Genomic DNA, 20,778 nt, shown 5'->3' on the forward strand with positions numbered 1-20,778 from the left:
GCCAAAATGCTCAGCCTCACCACACTGATGGCATGTTTGAATATAGACAACAGCAGAACTTCGAGCATTTGAGTTTTTGAAGAAGACTTCAGCTTTCTTTCTGTTCAGAGATTGAAGTAGCAGGATTTTTCTAGCTTTTTGTAGAATCTAACTATATTTTTCTTGCTTGTGTATGACAAAATACAGTTTTATGAACAGAATAGGAGGTCTGAAAGGGAAGATGCAGGCAATGAGTTTGTGATTATGTTGACATCTACCAGAAACATTGTTTTCAGCTTGACTTGGCCTGGAAATTTATCAGCCCAGGCACAAAACATATCTTTTTATTCTCATGATGACAAAAAAAGTGCTAAATTTTTTTCAGCCCAGACTCACAATTATTCATCTTTGTCTGAGGTGTTTCAAAGTACATGAAAAATGTTTTCCTTTGAATATACAATCTCTGATACTGACTCTTGGAATGGGAATTCAGGATTTCACGGGCTGTGATCTGATTCCTGATACAAATTCTGGATTTGTGTGGGAGATGATTAAATTTTTATGTAACTGAAAAGAACTGAGACTTTGTTAATATATTCTGACCTTGCACGTACCATTCTATGTATGCAAGAGAAATGTTTTCTATTTTTATAGAAACATTTGAAATCAAATATATTGAAATGAAGTAGATAAGAATCAAGCCATTGATTCTAGCTATTAGCTTCAGTTGTAAAAATCCCTTTGGAAAATTGTCAGAGAAAAAGAATTAGTTTAGTGCATTTCAGTTCATTACCGATTACAAAATTAAGCTCTGCTTTACAGTTAATGACATTAAATACCATTTTATATATAATCAGAACAGATCAGGCTGAATGATTTTTGTTTCAGAATCTGGCAATTTTATTGATTAAATTTGGATGCTTTTCTGGCCCAAGACTGAAATTTTATAGTGTAAGCAGACAATTAATAAACTGTAGCTGTCTTTTGTGAAGACCTGTAACTTACGGTGTGAGACTCAAATTGATGGGTATTTCTGCTCTAAATTTTTAATTTGTTTATTTTTTAAATCTTTTTAAAGTAAAGTCTTAAACATATTTTTAAACAGCAGAGAAGAATCCCTTGCCTGATGTGCAGAGTCCCTGAGCAATCTTTAAACAGGAGGCCTCATGACCCGGTGGAGAGACAATTAGTGGCAGAATCACACGGGCTTTTAGATTCTTTTGATTTCCTGTGACTCTGTGCTGATTCAGTAGAACTAGAATTATGTTATTAAATATTGAAGATGGTATTAGATACATATATATTTATCTCGTTAAAGATACTTAAGTATATCTTTTCACCTAGAGGTTTCAGGAAAGCACACACCCTAGAAGGAGGTAGGCTATGTCCTGAATCCTATTCCTGTGCAGGAAGTTATTTAACCTCAATTTTACTAGCTGCTTGTAATAAAATACATTCGTCAGTGTTTGGAACTGAAATCTTTGGGTCTGAATATTGGGTTTGAATAGTCATTCTGACTATTAGTATTAATAATTGTGTCATTTGTATATTTCATAGGATGTCAATAGTATATGTACATACACACTTAATACGTTTTAATTTATAAATTTGATGACATTTCTATACCAAGGTCAAACTGCAGTATTCTTAATAAACAAAGGATTTTTTTTTGGTATTTGCAGACAATTACTGAATTATAATCCTTACCTTTATAATCATTTTGAGATATCTGTATCTTCCTTATTTTTACTTGCCAGCTTGAGCAGATGGAACTTGAAGTTCGAGAGATCCCACCTCAAAGCCGGGGAATGTACAGCAGTCGGATGAGAAGCTACAAACAAGAAATGGGAAAACTTGAAGCTGATTTTGTGAGTTTTTAGCTATCACATAAAGAAGGTGTTAATTTTTTTCAATTCTTTTTGTTTAATTGAGAAGGTTGTTTTTGATTATTATGAGAGAGTTCTGCATGTATCTTGCGTCATTTATGGATAGATGAATGAAAACGTAACTGGGTTAAGGGTTTTTTTCAGCAAAATCTTCTTTTGCAGCAGAATCTCACTCAGACTCAGGTTGGTAGCCTTGAGTCTCTTTGCCTTGGGTCTGTGCCATCAGATGCTGTGTTAATGCCCTAGCAAAGTTAGCCAATATCTTAACTCTGCTTCTAAAGGAATGACTGGTGGATCATCACAATTAATATTTTATATATAACATATGTATACCTTTAGCATAGAAGAGCAATCCATTTAACACAGCTTATAGTAATGCAGGCAGTAACATGAAAAGCAGTACAATCTCCAGTCCATTAAATTTTTAAATGAAGTTTGTCTCATGTGCACTTCATTTCTTAGTCTCTGTGATTTCTTTTCCATTGCCCTTGGATTCTTCTTGGCTTTTATACAAATTGGTTATAAACACTATGTTTTTCAAATAATAGATGCAAACTAGCAAGATTCTCTTGTCTAGAGGCTTCTGCTACAACTATTAGGCCTTTCTTGTGACTAGGATTTGCGGTGAATAGATCTATATAGAAACAAAACTGTTTTCTCTAAAATCATGAAAAGGTTCAAAGGGATTGCAAAGTGTAGGAAAATGCGACAGCAGTTAATTGGCAGCAGCTCAGTTCCATCAGGATGGGGAGAGAGAAATAACTGTTGGCAGTGTTTGCCATTCACTAGGGAGCTGTGAATTGCCTTGAATTGCTGGCAGCAGTTTATTCCTTCAGGGGAGGGGAGTGAATGTTTATACCTGCAGCCAAGAAATCCAGCTGACTGTCACTCCTCTGTGCCTCTGCCAAGTTGAAGAGTCATATAAAAATGTATTAGCTAAAAGGTGGTTTGCACTTTTGTAAAGTTTGAGAAATGCTACAGTAAAAAAGACTTAAATCATGAATTTGAAACAATTTTGTGTATTTTGCATGTAGGAAACGTGCATGGAAGTTGCCCATACCCTGTTGGGTAAGTAGCAACTTCCAAGGGAGTGCAGTCTCTAGACCAGAAATGAATGCTGTTTACCTCTCAGATGTGTCCTGACCGTGGAAGAAATGTCTAAGCAGCTGGAATTATGTGACTGAAAGAACAGAAGCTTGTGCTTGGAGTGAAAGAGAGAGGAAAAAATTGTGGACAGAGGCAGGAGCAGATCATAATAATGAGAAAAGCCCCCCCAAAATGCAAGCATGGCATTCAGCAAGAGATGGAGGAAAAAAAAAAAGTGGAGTGAGTGATGGAGCAAAGTACTGAAAAAAACCCCAACATCTATGCTTGGAAAAGTTTCAATTCTCCAGAAAATACCATAGTGTTATAATTAAATTCCCTCTGTAATTCCAGTTTTTAGGTACTGACATTTTTCTAAGTTTGCGTGGGTTTGAGAACCTTTTTGGATTACTTTGCAGCTGAATAGCAGCTTACTGGAAACTTATATAGCAAAATGATTCATTTGTGAGTTCTAATAAGGAAGAGGAGGAGATGGTGAAGGAGGAGAAACGTTATTTTGACTCTGAGCTGCTCTGGCAGCAGAGGTAGGAAGGTAAGAAGCTGAAAACGTTTGCGAAAATGAAAATGCTTTTGAGTGTTCTGTCTGAATATTGTCCTGAGTGAGTTGTGACTTACTTGATTATAAGCAAAAGCTTTAAGAGTTTAAGAGCTTTAGCAGGCCTTTAGAGAGAGAAAATCTAAGTATTGTTAATAGAAATTCACTTTTACAGGTGAAGGGAAAATTTTAACTGAGTGATCTTGGCAGTTTCAGGTCAGAATGACCTTACAGGTTTGCTGCTCAAAATTCTCAGCTCTCTTCCAAACTACATGGTAATGTGAGCCTGCAAAGTTATATGCTGATCTTGATAAATGGAATTGGAAACACAGCTGGATTCCATTGTATTTGGCTGGCTCTTCCTGTGTGAAGCAACATCTGCTCTGAGAAGAAGGTAGTTCTCAGTTTGAAGTGTTCAAAGTGCCTCATTTTAAAGAGGCAATCGACATCAAACAAATTGCAAAAATTGTATGGATCAGTGTATAGTGAGCCTGTGGGTGTTTTTTGTTTGTTTATTTTTTTAGAAATCATATTTCAAGCCTGAAGTGAATGCAGTAACTGGGACTGGTAGTTTTCTTTTATATTCATCGTAACGAACATAAGTTTGTCTTCATGGGGTCCTTGTAAACTTGTCCTCACCCAAGCACTTACAGGAGACAACAGCACAGCAATAATTCATCAGGAGAAAGAAATATGAAGTTTGCCTTTATATGAAGGATGGACAACATTAAAGTTTAAGTTGTGACATGTAATACCACTATGAGGTTATTTGATTTGTGCCAGTATGCATAAAAATGACAGAATGCTGCACTATAAATTTGATCTCTTTTACTACATCCTGTGACTTTTGGGCATCTTAATGTGCAGGGTTCCTTGTATATGATTTTCTTTTATGTCAAAAGTAAATTCTGATAAGTATATATTAGAGCTTAGCTGAGTTGTACTTTCAAAAGTTACTCCAAAATCAGCTTGTGCTTCTGTAATTAACTTTCTAATCAAACAGGAACAAGTTGCAAACAGATTTTTTTTCCCCCTCCTCATCTCTTAAGCAGGTTATCTAGAGTCCTGCACACAGTTCTTTATCAGTACTCTGCAGTCCACAGAGGTGTGCCTAGGGGCAGCGACATCGATGCCATTGTATTGCACAGGGGTAACCCAGTAATTGCATGAAATGGTATTTGAGGAGAAGAAGCCACTCTTCTCCTTCTTGGTCTCCTCTCTTGGCTATTGGGAATGGGAAAAAAAAAAAACCAGCTTAGTTTGGTTATTAAAAAAACTCTGATATAACTCTGGTGTCACAATATTGTGAATGTCTATGGTGAAACAAAACCAGTGTATTAATCTACAAATTAAGCCAGACACTAAGCCATGGTTCCTGATGCCTGCACTTGTGTTACACAGTTCTGTACCTGGGGCGAGAGTGCTCATTTAGTGAGTAATTCATATGATTTGTGCAATAAATGGAACAGTGACAGTGCCAGGTGAGAGCAAAGAGCTGTATGGTCCAATCCCAAATGCAATTGTCTGGGAAGCAGTATTAGAACAGCACAAATGTGAAATGATACTTTGCAAGAATTTCCATTCAGCAAGATTATGCATGCTGGAAAGCTAAGTTTCAGGATTGTTTACAATGTGTAATAAACTTTATTTGTCAAAATAGAATAAAACTGTTAAAGCTTATGTTGTCTTTTTTATACTGACAGATGTAGCAAATAGTTTTATTACCTCATTTTGAACGAATGTATTTTGGTCCCGCATTTTTAGAGTGGAGTGTCGTTCTTGGTGAAGACCTTGAGTGGGTACAAGGCTTGTGCGTGGCACTGATTTGCAGGGCCTGTGGTGATGGCTCTATCTTGTGGCCCAAAGAGGAGTTGCAGAGACTCCTCTGTGCTCTCCTTTCTGGGCTGAATCAGCTCCTGGGACTAATGTGCTGCTGAAGCTGCAAGCAAGCTTTCTACGTGCAATTTTTTTCTTCTACATCTAATCAGGCATCTTCCCGTAATTTAATTTTTATATATATATGTGTGTGTGTGTGTATATATATATTTCTCAGCTATGTGACTGACTTTGGAGTGAGTAGTGATTTAAAAAAAAATCTAGTTTTTCTTGTAATCTTTTACATAAATGACCTGTTTAATGGTCTCTGTCTTTTTTTTTTTTTTTTTTTTTTTTTTCCATCCGCCAACCCTTTCCAAATAAAACCTTTCTGGTCAAGTATTACTGAAAACAGCCAATGGTTCTTTAAACACAGAGGATCTGCAGAAGGGATAAAAGGCTATTGATATTTTATCAATGCACTTATGTCTGCTATTTTGTCAGTCCAGTTTTGGGAAAAGACTTTGTAGGCTAGTATTGACCATAATTTTTTTTTTTTAATACCACATATTGCAGTGGCTTATGTTTCATGTCACATATTTTCAGCCTCCTGATTATTCCAGAAAATAAATCTGTTTTTTCAGTTTTTCAGATAAGGCTAAAATGAAGCCTAGTCTCAGCCTTACCTCAGTGGCCAAACTAGTCATGCTGTAAAATGGAATTTTTTTTCATATTTTTTGAATACTAGAATGGTGTTGGTTGAAAGCTTAAAGAACTGCTCATTCACTATTTACTTGCTTAGGAAATGCAGATTTTATAGAAACAGCATTGCCATTTGAAGCCAGAAATGGTAGTGAGAATATATAATATACAGGCTCTTCTGAATAGTCCAGTTATTTTACAGATTTATTTCCCAGTCTTTTCAAAAACAGAATAGCCCTACCGATTCAGATGGAAAGACCAACTAACACAGTATTTTGGTAGCAACCACTGGTGCATGCATTTAAAAAGACAAAACGACAAAGAAACTCACCACTACCAACAACGAAAAAACCAGTCCAAATATCAAGGCAGACTATCTAGCCAGCAATTTAGCATTTGAGCCAGGAGGTTGTAACTAGATCTGCCTGCTTTGTAGCCTTGATAACCTTCTTCTTGGCAGATTTGTCCAGATAGTATTTAACCCCATTTTACTTAAGACATGTCAACGCATTGAGGAATAATGAGATCTCCATTTTGACTATGCGTTGTGTATATAGGCAGTTTTAAGCCTGTAGTAGGTAATTTTGCTGGCAAACTCTGTTGTCTTCAGCCCACATTGTTTTCAGTTTCTTTCTTGTTTCCACGGCTTGTTTGGCTTGTGATATTGGAGATATTATTTGATGCTTTGGAATTAAGTTATTTTCAATTTCTAAATGGGAAAAAGTTGATGCAGGAAGGCGCATTCCTTGTGTGTGGTTTTTTTGTGGTAGCATTCAATGCCTAAACTGTGTGCTTTTCTTTTTTTCCTTTCCGTTTATAATAGAAGATTAGAGATAGTGTAACTCCCATTCCCTTCAGAAAACTTGGCCTTTTTGTCTCAAGAAAACTTGTATAATTTTGTGTGCAAGTATGGTGAGGAAAGGAACTTTGTTCCACCATAAAATTTACTAGTTGTGACATGCTTTTCCTTAGAGGAAAGCATGAAAGATGAGAGTTAACATGCTTAATTTATAATTAACCTAAGGGGTTATGATCAGCTTAATTGAGATTCCTTTGGGGCTAGATCAGTGAAGCACATCTTATTTCTTGGTTTTATAATTCTATAGGAATTGTTTACAAAGAATCCTTCAATGTTTGACCAGTAGGATGCATCTCATAATGTGATTTGTGAAGAGATAATATGCTGGGTGATGGCAACTAGGCAGAAAATCTTAATTGCAGATAAATTGAATTTCTTAGCCAGATTTTTCTCTCAGTGTTACCTTGGTCCTCCTGTGGAGTTCTGTAAAACTCTCTTCAGAGATGTTGCCAGTGCTTTTTGTTGCTCCTTGAGCAGGTTAGTGACCGCTGTGGTGAAGATGATGGAATGATTTTAAGGATTTCTGTGGAGACTTGGGCCAGACTTGGCCCACTGATTACAAATAAAGGTCCTGTCAGAAAACATCCCGTTAAGTCTGGTAGTTGTTGAATTTGAGGAGAGGACTGCAAGGGAAAGGCATACTGCTTCATGGGAAGCATTCGTGGCTCTCCTTCTGCCTATGAGCAGAGGATACTTCTGTACCAGACAAAGCTAAAAAGAGGACTTTGGTGAAAATCCTTCTATAAGATATCGCTTGTTATAAGATATGTTACAGGAATTCTTCATAATTTGGACTCTGGTATAGGAACACTTAACTTTTCGAGTTGCTCTCACCCAGCATCAAGGTGTCTGTGTGCCAGCCTTCATGAGACTTTCCCAGCGAGAAAGTTTCCTTTCACTTTTCTGTTTACACATAATTTGTTCTAAGGTTTAAACTTCCACTTCTCAAAGTCAAATTAAATCCATTTTCTGGTCTTCCCTGTCAATGTCAAAAGAAGCAACGTCCCCTCAAAGCACTTATAGGCAGCCAGTAGCTCAAGTAACGTTGTGTACAGAAACTGAATTCTGCCGGTTGTGGGATGCTGATGGAGGGAAAGGAAAGCTTTAATGTTTCCTTCTTCCTCAGTGGTTTCTTATTTTTAGTCAAATGATACTCCCCTATCTGTCACGCACAAAGGAGCAGCCTGTCGTTGTCCCGCTTTTGATAGCGGCAGTAATAAAGATTCCGCCGTTGGAACTTGGCTGTCAGCTGTGATGAGGAATAAAGCCGGAGAGAGGACATCTCACTCGCCCGTCATTGCACGGGCTCACCGGCGCTCGCACGAGCACAAGCTGGGCTTGGTTTCTAGCATGAGTTAGAAAAATGCAAAGATCTCAAAAACAGAAGCAGACAAGTTGAGCGAAACCCGCCTCGTTTTTACACGCCTGCTTTGCAGATTAGAACTGCGCGCAAGTTCCTTAGTGTGGTATTTCACTCTCTTTTTTGCTTTTTTTTTTTTTCTCCAGCTAAAGCAAGGCTAATTCGTGTTTGACTGCAAAATGGGGAAAGACATGTGGTACTGATAAGGCGAAAGATAGGGAGATGATAAGGTTTTGACACTGGGAGGATTAATTATAGACCTTTTCAGGTTTCTCCGTTAGTTTGCTCAGGCAGAGGCACTAGATGGCAGTGTTTGTTTGCAAAGCAGCATTTGTGCGTTTTTCTCCTTTTTTCTCTCTCCCCCCCCCCCCCCCTTTTTTTCTTTGGTAGTAACTGAAATTACTGTTTCATGAATAAAATATTTCTGGTGGGATTTGCATTTCTATATTGGCTGAAGATACTGTGTTGAATGTTTTATTAACCAGCCCACTGCAACTGTCAGCCTATTAAAGAGATCCAATGGACCCTGTTTAGCTAAATAAACTAAATAAATCCAATTCGTCAAATTGTGTTCCTGGCTGTTTATTTTCCATTCTTTTGATGTACAGTTTATTTTAAGTTAAAGCCACATAGTTTTAAAAATTAATGGGAAAATAGAATTTAGTGTTTGAAACATGAGGAGACTAATTGCTATGGTCAAAAATCGCTTTCTTTTATGGTGAAGTTGTAGTCTGGAAAATGGTGAACACTTTATTAGTAACTGATTGACTGTCCCACATCAAGAATTAGTTTGGTAAACAAGTAGTTAATGATATTTTTGTCCTGTTCGTTGGGTTCTGTTGCTTTCATAAAATTAAACTTGAAAGACGAGCACTGCTTTGCTGCTAAAAATATTTATTTTTACACAACTTTGAGTGGTTGTGCTTCATCTTGATATTTCCTCAATCAAGGTTTTTTTCATGATACTATATATTAAATGCTTGTTGCAATTCCTCATTCATCATAGGCAAATATTAGAGCCTAGAAAATGTCTTTACATAACCCCTTTTTTTTGTAAGTCTGGTCATTAAACGCTGGCAAGCATTGCAAATATATTTGTTTTATTCTACTAGTACAAATAATATATTAGTTTTTTTTGTTTGCTGAAGACATTTCCTATTGACTAGCAGGGGGTGGTCAGTAAATTTAATGTTGTTAGCATAGTAAAAATTCTTGTCAGTGCAAATGTTTTCTACATTTGTTAGAGAAATGATGGAAGTGATTATTGTGTGAGTGCCTTAGTAATCGTGTATTGACATTCATATGTTTCCCAAGAAACTAAACTTCCAGTATGTTTTATGTAGGTTTATTTTGACAATTTGGGATTTCCAAAAGTGGAATACTTGAATTGGCAGTGTTGTTAATTTTAAGTGGATTGGGTTTTGTTTGTATGTTTTTTTGGGGTTTTTTTGGCCTTTTCTCTTAAGAAATATACTGTAAAGAATTAAAAAGCCTTTGTAAAGAACAAATTTCAGGGTCTTAGAGATGGTTAAAGCAAAACATAGATTAAGGTAATTTAATCTTTTTTATTGCAATTTATTTTTTTTTTTTACTCATCTCCCAAACTCCATCCTTAAAACAAAGTAGGTGGCTACTCAACACTGAAGGTGTTTCCATAGACTGTAGTTTTCCCGCGTAGGCAGGCTTTCGTTTGTCCTGAAAAATATTAAACCTTTAAATATTTACATTCTAATATTTATGAGTTGGAAATACTTAAAATGCTACTTAATTACTAAAATAGCAAGAGTTAACTTGTTCTCTTCTTGACAAAATCTTCACATCTTGTATTGCATAGTGATTCTTTTTCACACACCAGTGTCAAACACAGAAGGAACTTTATGCTGATTTAAAACTGACTTGCACAGATAAGGGAAGGTGTCCTTTTATAAAAGTGGAGATGTTGTTTTATTTCTGGTTTAAAGCTTGGTGAAGAATAAATGCAGATTGAAGCTTTTTTTTTTTTTTTTTTTTTTTTTTTTTTTTTTTTTTTTTTTTTTTTTTTTTTTTTTTTTTTTTTTTTTTTTTTTTTTTTTTTTTTTNGTCCTTTTGTAATGCCCTTTACTGTCTGAGATATATAGCAAAAGCATCAAAATACGTGTTCTTTTCTTTGGTAAATTTTATTTGTATTCTGCAGTAATTTAGTAGTCAGTCCCAAGCTCAGTTCCTTTCCCTTTACAAGCTGCTGTACAAATGAAAACAAAAAGTAGTCCTTGGTCACTTATTCTTTTAAGCTAATTCTTGGAGAGGAAATGCCTGAAAAAGGCTAGGCAAGAGTCTTTAACATGTGCATTTGATAATTTAGTGCTTGTATACATTTATGAAAAGTGGATTGAATAATAGACTTCTCATACTATCTTTATAAATTGTTCTTAGTGTGACAGGGCTGGGAAAATAAGCCTGCTCCAGTGTTTAATAATCATTTCACTCCTAAAAGAGGTGGTCAATACAAAGAGAATTAGAATAGAAATATACAGAGCAGATAATAAAAAGGAACATTGCTTCTGGGGTCAGCATTAGATTATAGTCCTTTACCTTTTGTGATGTCAAGAATTAAAACCCAGGAAAGAAGCTTTTTTGCTGACTCAATATTTGGTGCCTAGAGTGGAAGAAGAAACTTGTGGGATGGGGGCTCTGCTTGTTTTCTTTTGAGTAGTGCTTGCTTTTACTTTCTGCTTCTCATTTTTCTAATATTTTTTTTTTTTTTCAGAGAAATTGAGACTAGCATGAATAAGGGTAGTGTTTGCCATGCTACTCTCCAGGTCAATGTGGAAATACATTAGCTAGACTTTTGGGAAAGACTGAATTGCAATTTCTAACCTTATACCTGTTCACTAGAGACTCAAATGCAAAAATCTGCCAAGTTGAAGTGAAGACTATTTAGTGGACCTGGGATTGGACCTTAGTGGAAAATGCCCCTGTATTATAAGCACAGCACCCTCCTTTCCACCTGTCTATGAGTAGAAGGCTTTGAGTTGTTATTAAATCAGTCTGGCCTTTTCTAAGGCATGGCACCGACCAAGAAAAAGTGGCATTTAATATTTATTTTTTTAATGTAATTTTTGATTTAATATTTGATATAAGAGGAAAACTTGTTCTGAAGTTTGAAAAGTGACTTAATTGATGAAAGTGATTGATTGGTTTTTTGAGGATCATACAAGTGCAATTGTAGTTTTGGCACAGGGATCCTTTTTAATTGTGCTTAGACAGCATCTATCCCAAAAGGGTTTCTCGTCCATGAGAATGGTTCTTTGGTACCGTGATAATGAACATTAAATAAACAGTACTGTGCAAAAAAAAGACATTAAAATGTTGAAGCATTGCTTGTGAATTTATTTTTTTCTTTAGGAAAGTGTGCCATTTAGGAAATGTTTATAATTTCTAATATCTTTCTAAAGAGTGAGAAATAGACAGCTAGAGTTAGCTTGTCTGAGAGTAAAAACTAATAATAGCAAGGAGGAGTTCTTAATGATAGCTTGAAAATAGTTTATTAAAAACACGGTATACGGCAACTCTGTTTTTTGTATTGTTTTGTAGTATAATACTGTTAATATCTGTAAGGGACCATATGATTTCCTTCCCCTTTCTGCTGAGTCTCAGGAGAAATTAGACCCTCTGTGTCCATGAGAGTTGCATGAACTTCCCACAAAGTCAGTCAGCCAGCCAATTAAATCAAGATAAAAAGTTAGAGAGAGCTCAGGATTAAGTTAAGGTTGCTAACCTGACTCCCTCTCCTCGCCTTCAGAAGGCCTCAGTGTTCCTTCTGTCATTTCCTCGTCTTCTGGCATGATGTCCTCCGCTTAGATCTTTATTTCAGTTGAAGACAACTGGGCTGCAGCTTTCAAATGTGTTATTAAGGTCTCCTTTTTCCATTCCCATGCTACGTCTGCTGCCTTTAGCAATGCAGACAGCATGCAGCACTTCTGCCATGTTGAAATCCTGGTTTAAAATGCATGGATTTTATAGAAGATACAAGGAAAAATTGTTACTTTTTCTTAATTTCACTTTTCTTTTTCTGGGGCAAACTTTACAAATTTACTCTTGATATGTAGCTAAAAAGTACTTTGCTAATAAGGACACCTGTTGAGTTACCTTCTATCATAACCTAGCATCAGCTTGCAAACTACTTATATATTAAAAGAAAATGTCTTAGTGGGGTTTTTCCCCCTTCATGAAGCTTCATGTACAGTGGTGTCTTGGTTTGGCAGTGCTGTGATTTTTTGGAAGCCAATCCCTCTGTTCTCCTCACTTTATTGTATATGTGTGTGAGCAGGATTTCTCTTTGAGGAAAGCAAATTGGAAGCTTCATTTGAGGTGTGCCCCACACACACTCCAGCCCTAATGGGAGAAGAAGGGTCTGAACCAGTGATTGGTCTTTCAGACCGCCTTGAGCCTTGTGTGTAAGGTGAGATTGGTTGATTCAGAGACAAAACTAAATTTATTTTAGAGAAACCTAGAAATAGCACGTTTAGAGATGTATTTGTCTCAGCAGCAACTGTTTTGATCTGCTGATTTAAACCTGTTGTACAGAACCACTTGCTAAAGTAGATAAAGCTTCAGCAGCCACTTCCACAAATAGACACAATGTTTTCTAGTATTCAGAAATTCAGGCTAATATTCACTGATTCACTGGAAGAACTCCAAGATCTGTTATCTATTCTTATGTTGTTAAAGGTATTATTTTGGAGAAGAATATCCTTTTAGGCCCATCCTCCTTTTTTCCTCTCCCTGCCAGGATGCCTGGCTTCATAGACTGAAATCTGGTAACTAGTAGTTTTTCACTGCCTTCAATTTTGCAGATCATCTTTTCATTTTGATCACTGTGTAAAGATTATTTACGACAGATCATGTGTCTGTTCTTTCGCTCACTTTTTATTTAAGCAGAAAAAAAACAAAGCTTCTTGGTCTCCGTCATTTCCAAAGCACTTTAAAGGTCTTCAGTGTCAATTCTGTGATATCAAACAAGGATTAGTGACTGATATTTTAGCTATTCCATATCTAAGTCCTAAGCTATACCATCTGTACTTATGATTTTTACTGCAAAAGTGACATGAATTAGTAAAACCTCCTGTTATCTAAGCAAGAGGAAATCCACATAAAATCCTTGTAGGTATGTTCAGCAAACCTATTTTTTTTTTTTTTATAAATCAATATCCTTCCTCCTGCCACATAAGTTTTATGGCATGATTAAGAGATTTTGACATGCAATAGTTGTTTATGTCTATAGTATTAAATCATAGTGTCAACTTGGGTTACATAATAATCAAATTCTTCTCCACACATCTTGTGCTGAGTTGTAGAGTGGGACTCGTTGAAGAAAATTCCTTTTCCAGAAAAGAAATATCCTGTCATTGACCAGTCTATTCTTCAGTTTTCCACCACCTTTAAGCTTCTCTGTGTTACTCGATGTTATTTGTCCTAGATTTGGCCTGGGAAGGACTGTTTGAAATAATCTAGACTATTGACTTTATCCTTGCTTTCAGATAAATGAGTTTGTCTTCTAAAGAGCGATTGCAATCTGTCTGGAATGCCTCATTTTTAAGGGACTGTGTATGGCTGTGTAGTAAGGGAGGAAAAAGACTTCTTGAAAGTAGGCTGTGCTGCCCGCTGGGCTCTTTTTTGATATTATAACTTAAAAAAAAAAAAAAAAAAAAGGGAAGCAGGATAATGTTTATCTCAAGGGAAACAAACCAGACATCTATTGCAGAAAGTGGAAATAAATGTATTGCATTGCTTGACTGCAGAGTTATTCAGAGTTTCTCGTGCACCACATTTTTTCCCCATTTAATATGTTCCAGATCACTTCAGAAGAAAAAATCCTCGTGTGTTTAAATACAAGTGGACAAGGCATTTATTTTTGCCTGATTTTTTTCTTTTCCTTTTTGATGGTTTGTTTTTGTTTTGTTTTCCGTTAAATGAAGCGCTTTGCCCTTCCCCAAACAGTCAAAATGTAATTCAAGTTCTCAAAGAATTATAGTATGTCTGTAAACTTCACTGTTGGACACACAACTTCAAAAATAGCCATATGAAGAAAAATGTGTGATGCACTTATTGACAGAGAAAAGCCAATATATCCAATTTGATTCAGGAAGCTGAAAAACATTTTAATAACTTTTTGACATTTTCCTGTAGTCCTTATTTACCTTATCAATAGTTATGGTGACATATGATTGTCAACTTTTTATATTAAACCAAACTAATAAATTAAACATGTTGTGTTTATACCTGATGAAAGCTGACGTTTTGGAAAGGTGTTAAAATATACTGACAGGTCTTGTTCATAAACTCCTTTGGCATAAATATGTAGATGACATCTTTAGATATTGTTTGTACATAGGCTGATAGGCAGGAAGCGTTGACAACGTAACAAATGCAAATGTCAACCCCACAATTTAACCTTTCTGTGTAGGAAAAGATGTTAGTTTTAAGTTACATGTATCTTTTAACTTTATTTTCAAAGTTTTTTTTTGAGCCTGTTATCATTGCTGTTTCATGTGCCACTGAAAGTAACACTGCAATAAGAAAGATTTGCACTTAAGAGCTTTTCTCTGTGGTGTTCCTACTTAAATGACTACAGATGAGAGTATGTTTTTTCTTCTAATTCTTTTTATTTTTCATGTTCGTCTAGTCTCTTCTGAACCTCTCTGTAGTATCACCTGCTCATTCCTGACTGGCTGATGGTTCAGGGCTTGTAAGGGTGACTCAAGGGCAGTAAAACAATAAAAATATCTTTAAAATGTGATTTCTCATGTTAGAGCAGTTTATTGTTGCAACGGACGTGTGGCCTTGGCTCTAACACGGGTCAGGGTTGCTTAGTGTACAAAATATTTCTAATTTATATGACCCCGGTTTCCTCAGTGGTGACGTAAATCCAGAGTGTTATCTAGTCAACCTTTTTTCCTGCATCCTCTGCAAGCTGCAGTTACTAAGAACTGTGTAAAAAGTTATCCCCAGCTTCCAGCGAGTCAGAGTCCACAGGCTCCTCCAGCCCTTCTTCCAGTCCACACAGGGCCTGACCAGATCCAGGCCCCATTCCAGCCCTGACGCCACCACCCCGTAGTGGTGCCATCTCCAGCCCCACCTGGGCCCTGTTCCTGCCAGAGGCCTGATCCAAATTCTGACCCTTGGGTGACTGCCCACCCACCCCAGCCTTGGCCTGGGTGATGGGACAGTGGCTGGGTGGGACAGGTCCTGGCAGCGAGGTCCTGCTGCCACCCAGAGCTTTCTTGGTCACTTCCCTGTGCTATGTGTCTTTTTATTATAGAGCTCTGCATGTATCTGTGGGGCCTCTCTTGCCATTGGGAGTTGGGAAGAGAGCACTTTGGGCTTTGTGCTTTTTCTTCTTGCACCTTCTCAAATCCTTGGCTCCTGTTCAAAATCCTTGTACAGCTCAGCTGCACCAGGCTCGTGAAGTGCTGGTCTTAGCTTGATGTTAGTGGGAGTTATGAAATTGTCCCAAGTATCACGACTGACCTGCAAGTTTCTTGTAGTTCTAGACGTGAGAAAGATAAAGGACTTTCTTATTTGTGTAGTGCTTTTGGATTGTGCACCTCAGCATATCAACCTGTTGTATCATGGCTATGTAAGCAACAGACTTGTAGAGTTCCCACCAAAGCCTGTAGCCTCCCCAAGTTGTTTTTTACGTCCTTACCTTAATTGTGTAAGGACCTTAAGGAAGAACAGCTTGCTACACTTCACACCATCCTCCTCCTGTCATCTCAACTCTTCTCACTTTCTTTTGGTGACTAATTTCAGAACTAAGACAAACTTTTCCATCATGTTGTTATTTCTTCATGCACATATCCTTCATCGGTATTGGAAATGCACTGATAGGTATTTCATGACACATTTCTTAAGCTGGGATCGGAGAGAACTGGGAATACCGAGTAATTTGCATGTTATCTGTATGATAGCCAAGGATGTGCCTTCAGATCTGAGCAAAGATGATCCATCCTTTTCATTTACTTTGTCTATAATGTACTATGAAAGAGAAGTTGATCAGGTTAGGAAGTTCAGGAGGTTCAGTGTTCATGGCATTTGGACTGTTGACGTTAAAGCTGTTGCTGTTGTAGGGATTTACAATACTAGTTGTGGGAAGTTACTTTTTTTTTATTTATTTTGCTTTTCCCTTGTTTTAAATAACTTAAAAGATGTCCACTCTTGCAACCGGAACTCTGTTATAAATAAAAATGAAAATATACCAACTGTTTTGGTCTTCTGTAAGTTCCTGCAGAGAAAGTTAATGAAACACAAAGTAATGAGGAACTGGTGCAGGCTTATAAAATTTAATAGATTTGGAAGGCTCTAGATGCACTAAAAATAACTCTTTTCCAGAATAATTAACTACTTGGTATTGAATGAATCAGCTAAATAATGCAGTCCTATTTAGTACTGTAGAAAATTTGGTAGCATGTTAACGAACACCAACCTTCTGAGCTGAAATATTTCTGCTAGCAAACTGATTTAGGTATTATGTATTACTTAAGGCTAGTTACCAAGAGTATTCTCATTTTATAGTTTGTTGGTTAGACAGTTTGGGGCTGTAGATCTTTAGCATTGCATAATTGGCAGGAAACTCTCCAAAAGCATGAAAGGTGATTGTATTCTGTCAAGTGGTTGCATTGACTTTTTAAAACAGTTGGAGAAAATTGATAAGACTTCATTTAAATAAAATTATATCATATTGGATACTTACCTCATGTTGCCTACTATGATACCAAGCAATTCCCAATGATGCAGTAAGCATTTTTCACATGAGTCTTATTTCAGATCTTTCCCTGTGGGAATCATTGAACTGATCTGCGGCAAAGCTCTTCTGTGTGTTATTTAACCACCATTGGCTTAGTTTTCTGTGTTACCTTGCCAGGTGGCTTCTTCTGCTGCACTTCCTGTATATTGTCTGTAAATTGCTGCCTTGTGTAGTAGAATAGACCTAATTTTGATCATTTTATCCTGAAAAATATCCTTTTCATTTTTAAACCATTATCTTGGAATTTAGGTTTGAGATTGTCAATTACTTTGGTAGGGCTTGGGCAGGGGGGCTTTAGCATATTTTTGGAAATTGCCATCAATTAACATTCTAGTTCTTTAGTCTTATTTAGAAGATTTTCTGCACAGTTTAATACCAGCTTTCTTTTTCTTCCCCTAGGTTTTTTTGTTGTTGCCCGTTTCCTGCTTAACAGAATGTTTGTTTAAAAAGATATAAGTGCAGTGAATTTCCTGAAAGTTGCTCATTGGGGAAATTGAAATGAAATTTTAAAATATCATTAGGAATGCTAACAATAAATGCTTTCATTTGCTGTAGGCATCTTTAGGTTGGAATGACTAGAAAAGGTTCTGGTTAATTAGAAGTAATTTGTTAGAAACCTGGATCCTCTTTTTTTTATTTCCTAGATTAAAACTCAGTTCCCAGCTGGATGCTTATAAGTGCAGGAAATGTAATTGTGAGATGATTAATTGCAAAAAGATGAATAATTGGAGTTCATATGATATGTCAAATATGGCTAAACCAAAAGGTTGTCTGCATGTTGAATGAGACTGGCTGAAATCTAGATTGCAGAATATTGAGCAAGGAGTGTTTTTAGTGAGTAATCATCACAGGTTGCTGCAAAAGGACTGGCCAGACATTGGCTGTGAAGAGGTATCCTTCCCAACCCATTCCTATTATTCAAGTTTTTTAATTTGTGTGGTTTTGTTTTTGTCTTTTTCCCTTTATTGATGTTTATGTGAACTGGAAATTCAGAAGCACTGTAAACATTACACATCTAATGCTGATGCTTAGAGACAAAGATTCCTCCTCCTCTCCACTAGGAAAGGTTCAGCCCACTGTGGAAGAAGAGCTAAATAGTCCAAGTGGACTTGAAAATTTGAGTCTCTCCCTCCCTATTGTCTTGCCTCACTACCACTATAGCTTCTTCTTTTTTTTTTTTTTTCCCCCCGTGGATTTTTTTTAGTTGTAACAATTTTTTTTTCAACTGTACGGTAATAAAAATAATTTAAAAGGTGATACATGCAATATAAACTGCATTAGTGGTATTTTGCTTTCATTATCCCTCTAAGATATTTAACAAAACAGTGCCTGGTGTTTTAAATTACTTCTGCTTTATTTTAAAATGTGAACTTGTGTTTGAATAGCCTATTGTTCTGTTAGCTACTACAATGCACTTCAAAACACACAGTGTTGTTCTATTCACTGCATTTTGTGATCATATGAAATATTTGTTTCCCCCTCAACCTATAAACTTCATAGCTCGATAAGGAGTTTCTAACCCTTGGAAATACTGCTTTACAAATTCAGCTAATGACCCAAATACAGCTTGTTTGTTGTGTGTGAGTTGTATTAAAATAACGCGCTGTATGTGTATTGTCATTAATGATATGCTCATTTTGATAATGGAGCTGCAGTCTCTTAGTATGTAGTCCTTGGGGAGATGCTGCATTTTTTTAACTAAGTATTGTTCTGGCTCCTCTCCTTGATTGGCCCAGAAATAGCAATCAGCTGGGGAGCAGGATGACATGCCTCTTAGCGATCCCTTTTATCTTTGAGATGAGTATCAACATTGTATGCTTCCTAATGGAAGTGTAATTTAATGAAATCTATTGGGTAAACATACTTCAGATGTTCAAAGGAGGTGACAAAATTTTTGCTGGCAGCCAGGACCTGGCTGGTTTCCAGCTTGCCTTTAGCTGCTATGCATATAGCATTGACAGAGGCACTTAAAATAGGAACACAAAGTATTGTTTCTATTGTGTTTTGGGTTGCGGGTTTTTTTATTTGTGTGTGTGTGTGTGTGTGTGTCCCTCATATTTTCTTTCATTTTATTTTTGTGGTATTTGTACTAGTGCCCTTTGACATGTAGCCTTTCCTTGTAAAATGCTATGTAAGGTCAGGTTTTCCCTCTCCCCCAAACTGCAGATAACGCAGTGCTGAACTCCAGGGACATCACTGGCACAAAACGTGCTGCTTATTGGGAAGGTGTGTGTGTGTGTAGGGCAGGAATCTAGTTTGCCTTTGGTCAGTAGCTCTGGGAAGCAGAGCAAGTTCCTCTGTAGACTGATAAAATAAAACATCCTGTTCTAAAGATTATGGCACAGCACTTGTTTTATCAATAATAATTGCTGATACAGGCCTGCGCTTTATTATGTTTTATGACAGATGGGAGGGAAGGAAAGCTGCTCAGACTTCCACCTTTTCAGCTAGAAACAAGATCACTGAAAGGAGCCGCTTGTCCCTCTTACCACTGTTTCCCCCTTGTTGCAGCACGCAGCACTTTGCCTGGTCTCCCCTACCTTTTCTGGCGGCAAAGTTGGCAGAAAGGCTTCAAGATGAGAGGAGCAGCTTTGCAGCTTTAAGTGCATGTTTAGCTAGGCAGCTGATGGATCTTACTGCGTGGATGATAATGGACTGGTAGACTGCAGGAGAGTGTTTGAGAGGAAATACATTAACGTTTAGACATGTTTGAATGGGATCAATGTGTATTTGAAACAAGTTTTCTTCTTTATGTGGTTTGGGCAGGGGCCTGGTGTAGTTTTTGACTACGAACTTCCACAATAGGCAGAACTGGGAGACAAGGAACATGCCCAGGAAAAACAATGTGGCTAATCACATCTTCTCCCTTCTGCTATTCTTTCAGGTATTTTGGATTAAATCAGTATTTCTCATTCAGACCTAGTTTATTTCCTGCTTGATCCCATATGGAGATCTCAAACCCAGGTGTATTATGTCTCACTGCTGCGTATGTGGCATAACATAACTGATCATTATGGTTTTATTACAAGAACAAGCAAGTTCCCTGGGATGACAAGGTACTGCTCTGCCATGGGGAACTTGTCCCAAATGCTCCAGCCTTGGGAGCAAAAGCAAGAGCTAAAAAACTGACTTTTTGAAATGTTGTCAGGCTTGTGTTTTAAGTGAGGACCAGAAGCAAGGATCAAAATTAAGGTGTAAAATGGAGCAAAACACAACCTATTTAAAAAAAAGATGAAACAAAATGTTAGATTAAGGTGAAAAAATGTCCATGTGCCTTCAAATTCTCTAACTGTATGCTATAATGAAGATACAAAGTTGTAATTGTGTTGAGCTGCCTTCATTCAAAGCATCTTCTATTCCTCAGTCAAACTATGCACTACTTCATTGCATTTTATATATCATAAACTTTATAATGATGCCCCAAATTTATGCAAGATCTGGGTATGTACTTTTTGTGTCTGTGGATGCACATATAATGTTGTGCTATAGCACAGTGGAACATGGAGTGCATTGATGCTAGCTTGGCTTGTGGCAGCTATGGAGTGCTATATATATAACTTAAGACTCTTTTTATATATAAACACATTTAAGTTAATTTTATCCTTGCATTGCCTTGGGAGGCTGGTGAGGAAAGGCAGGAAATAGCTGAAATAACAGGCAACAAGTAAGTTTACAACTTTATATTTTTTGAACCCCAAAATAATCAAAAGGTTTTACTAAGCTTTTAACTCAACTAAATTAATCCATGTATGG

General features: G+C 36.9%; 1 protein-coding gene across 4 annotated transcripts in view; it reads left to right on the plus strand.

The window, feature by feature from the left end:
• VTI1A (vesicle transport through interaction with t-SNAREs 1A) overlaps window positions 1-20,778 on the plus strand; it is a 251,075-nt gene that overhangs the window by 10,352 nt on the left and 219,945 nt on the right. For all 4 annotated transcript variants that reach the window (XM_026050558.1, XM_026050559.1, XM_026050560.1 and 1 more), the window contains exon 3: window positions 1,737-1,847. In XM_026050558.1, coding sequence (XP_025906343.1) covers window positions 1,737-1,847 — 111 coding nt within the window. The remainder of the gene's footprint in view (window positions 1-1,736; window positions 1,848-20,778) is intronic.

This window comes from Nothoprocta perdicaria, unplaced genomic scaffold (genome assembly GCF_003342845.1).
Source record: "Nothoprocta perdicaria isolate Ctin4 unplaced genomic scaffold, notPer1 scaffold_7, whole genome shotgun sequence".
Classification (NCBI taxonomy): domain Eukaryota; kingdom Metazoa; phylum Chordata; class Aves; order Tinamiformes; family Tinamidae; genus Nothoprocta; species Nothoprocta perdicaria.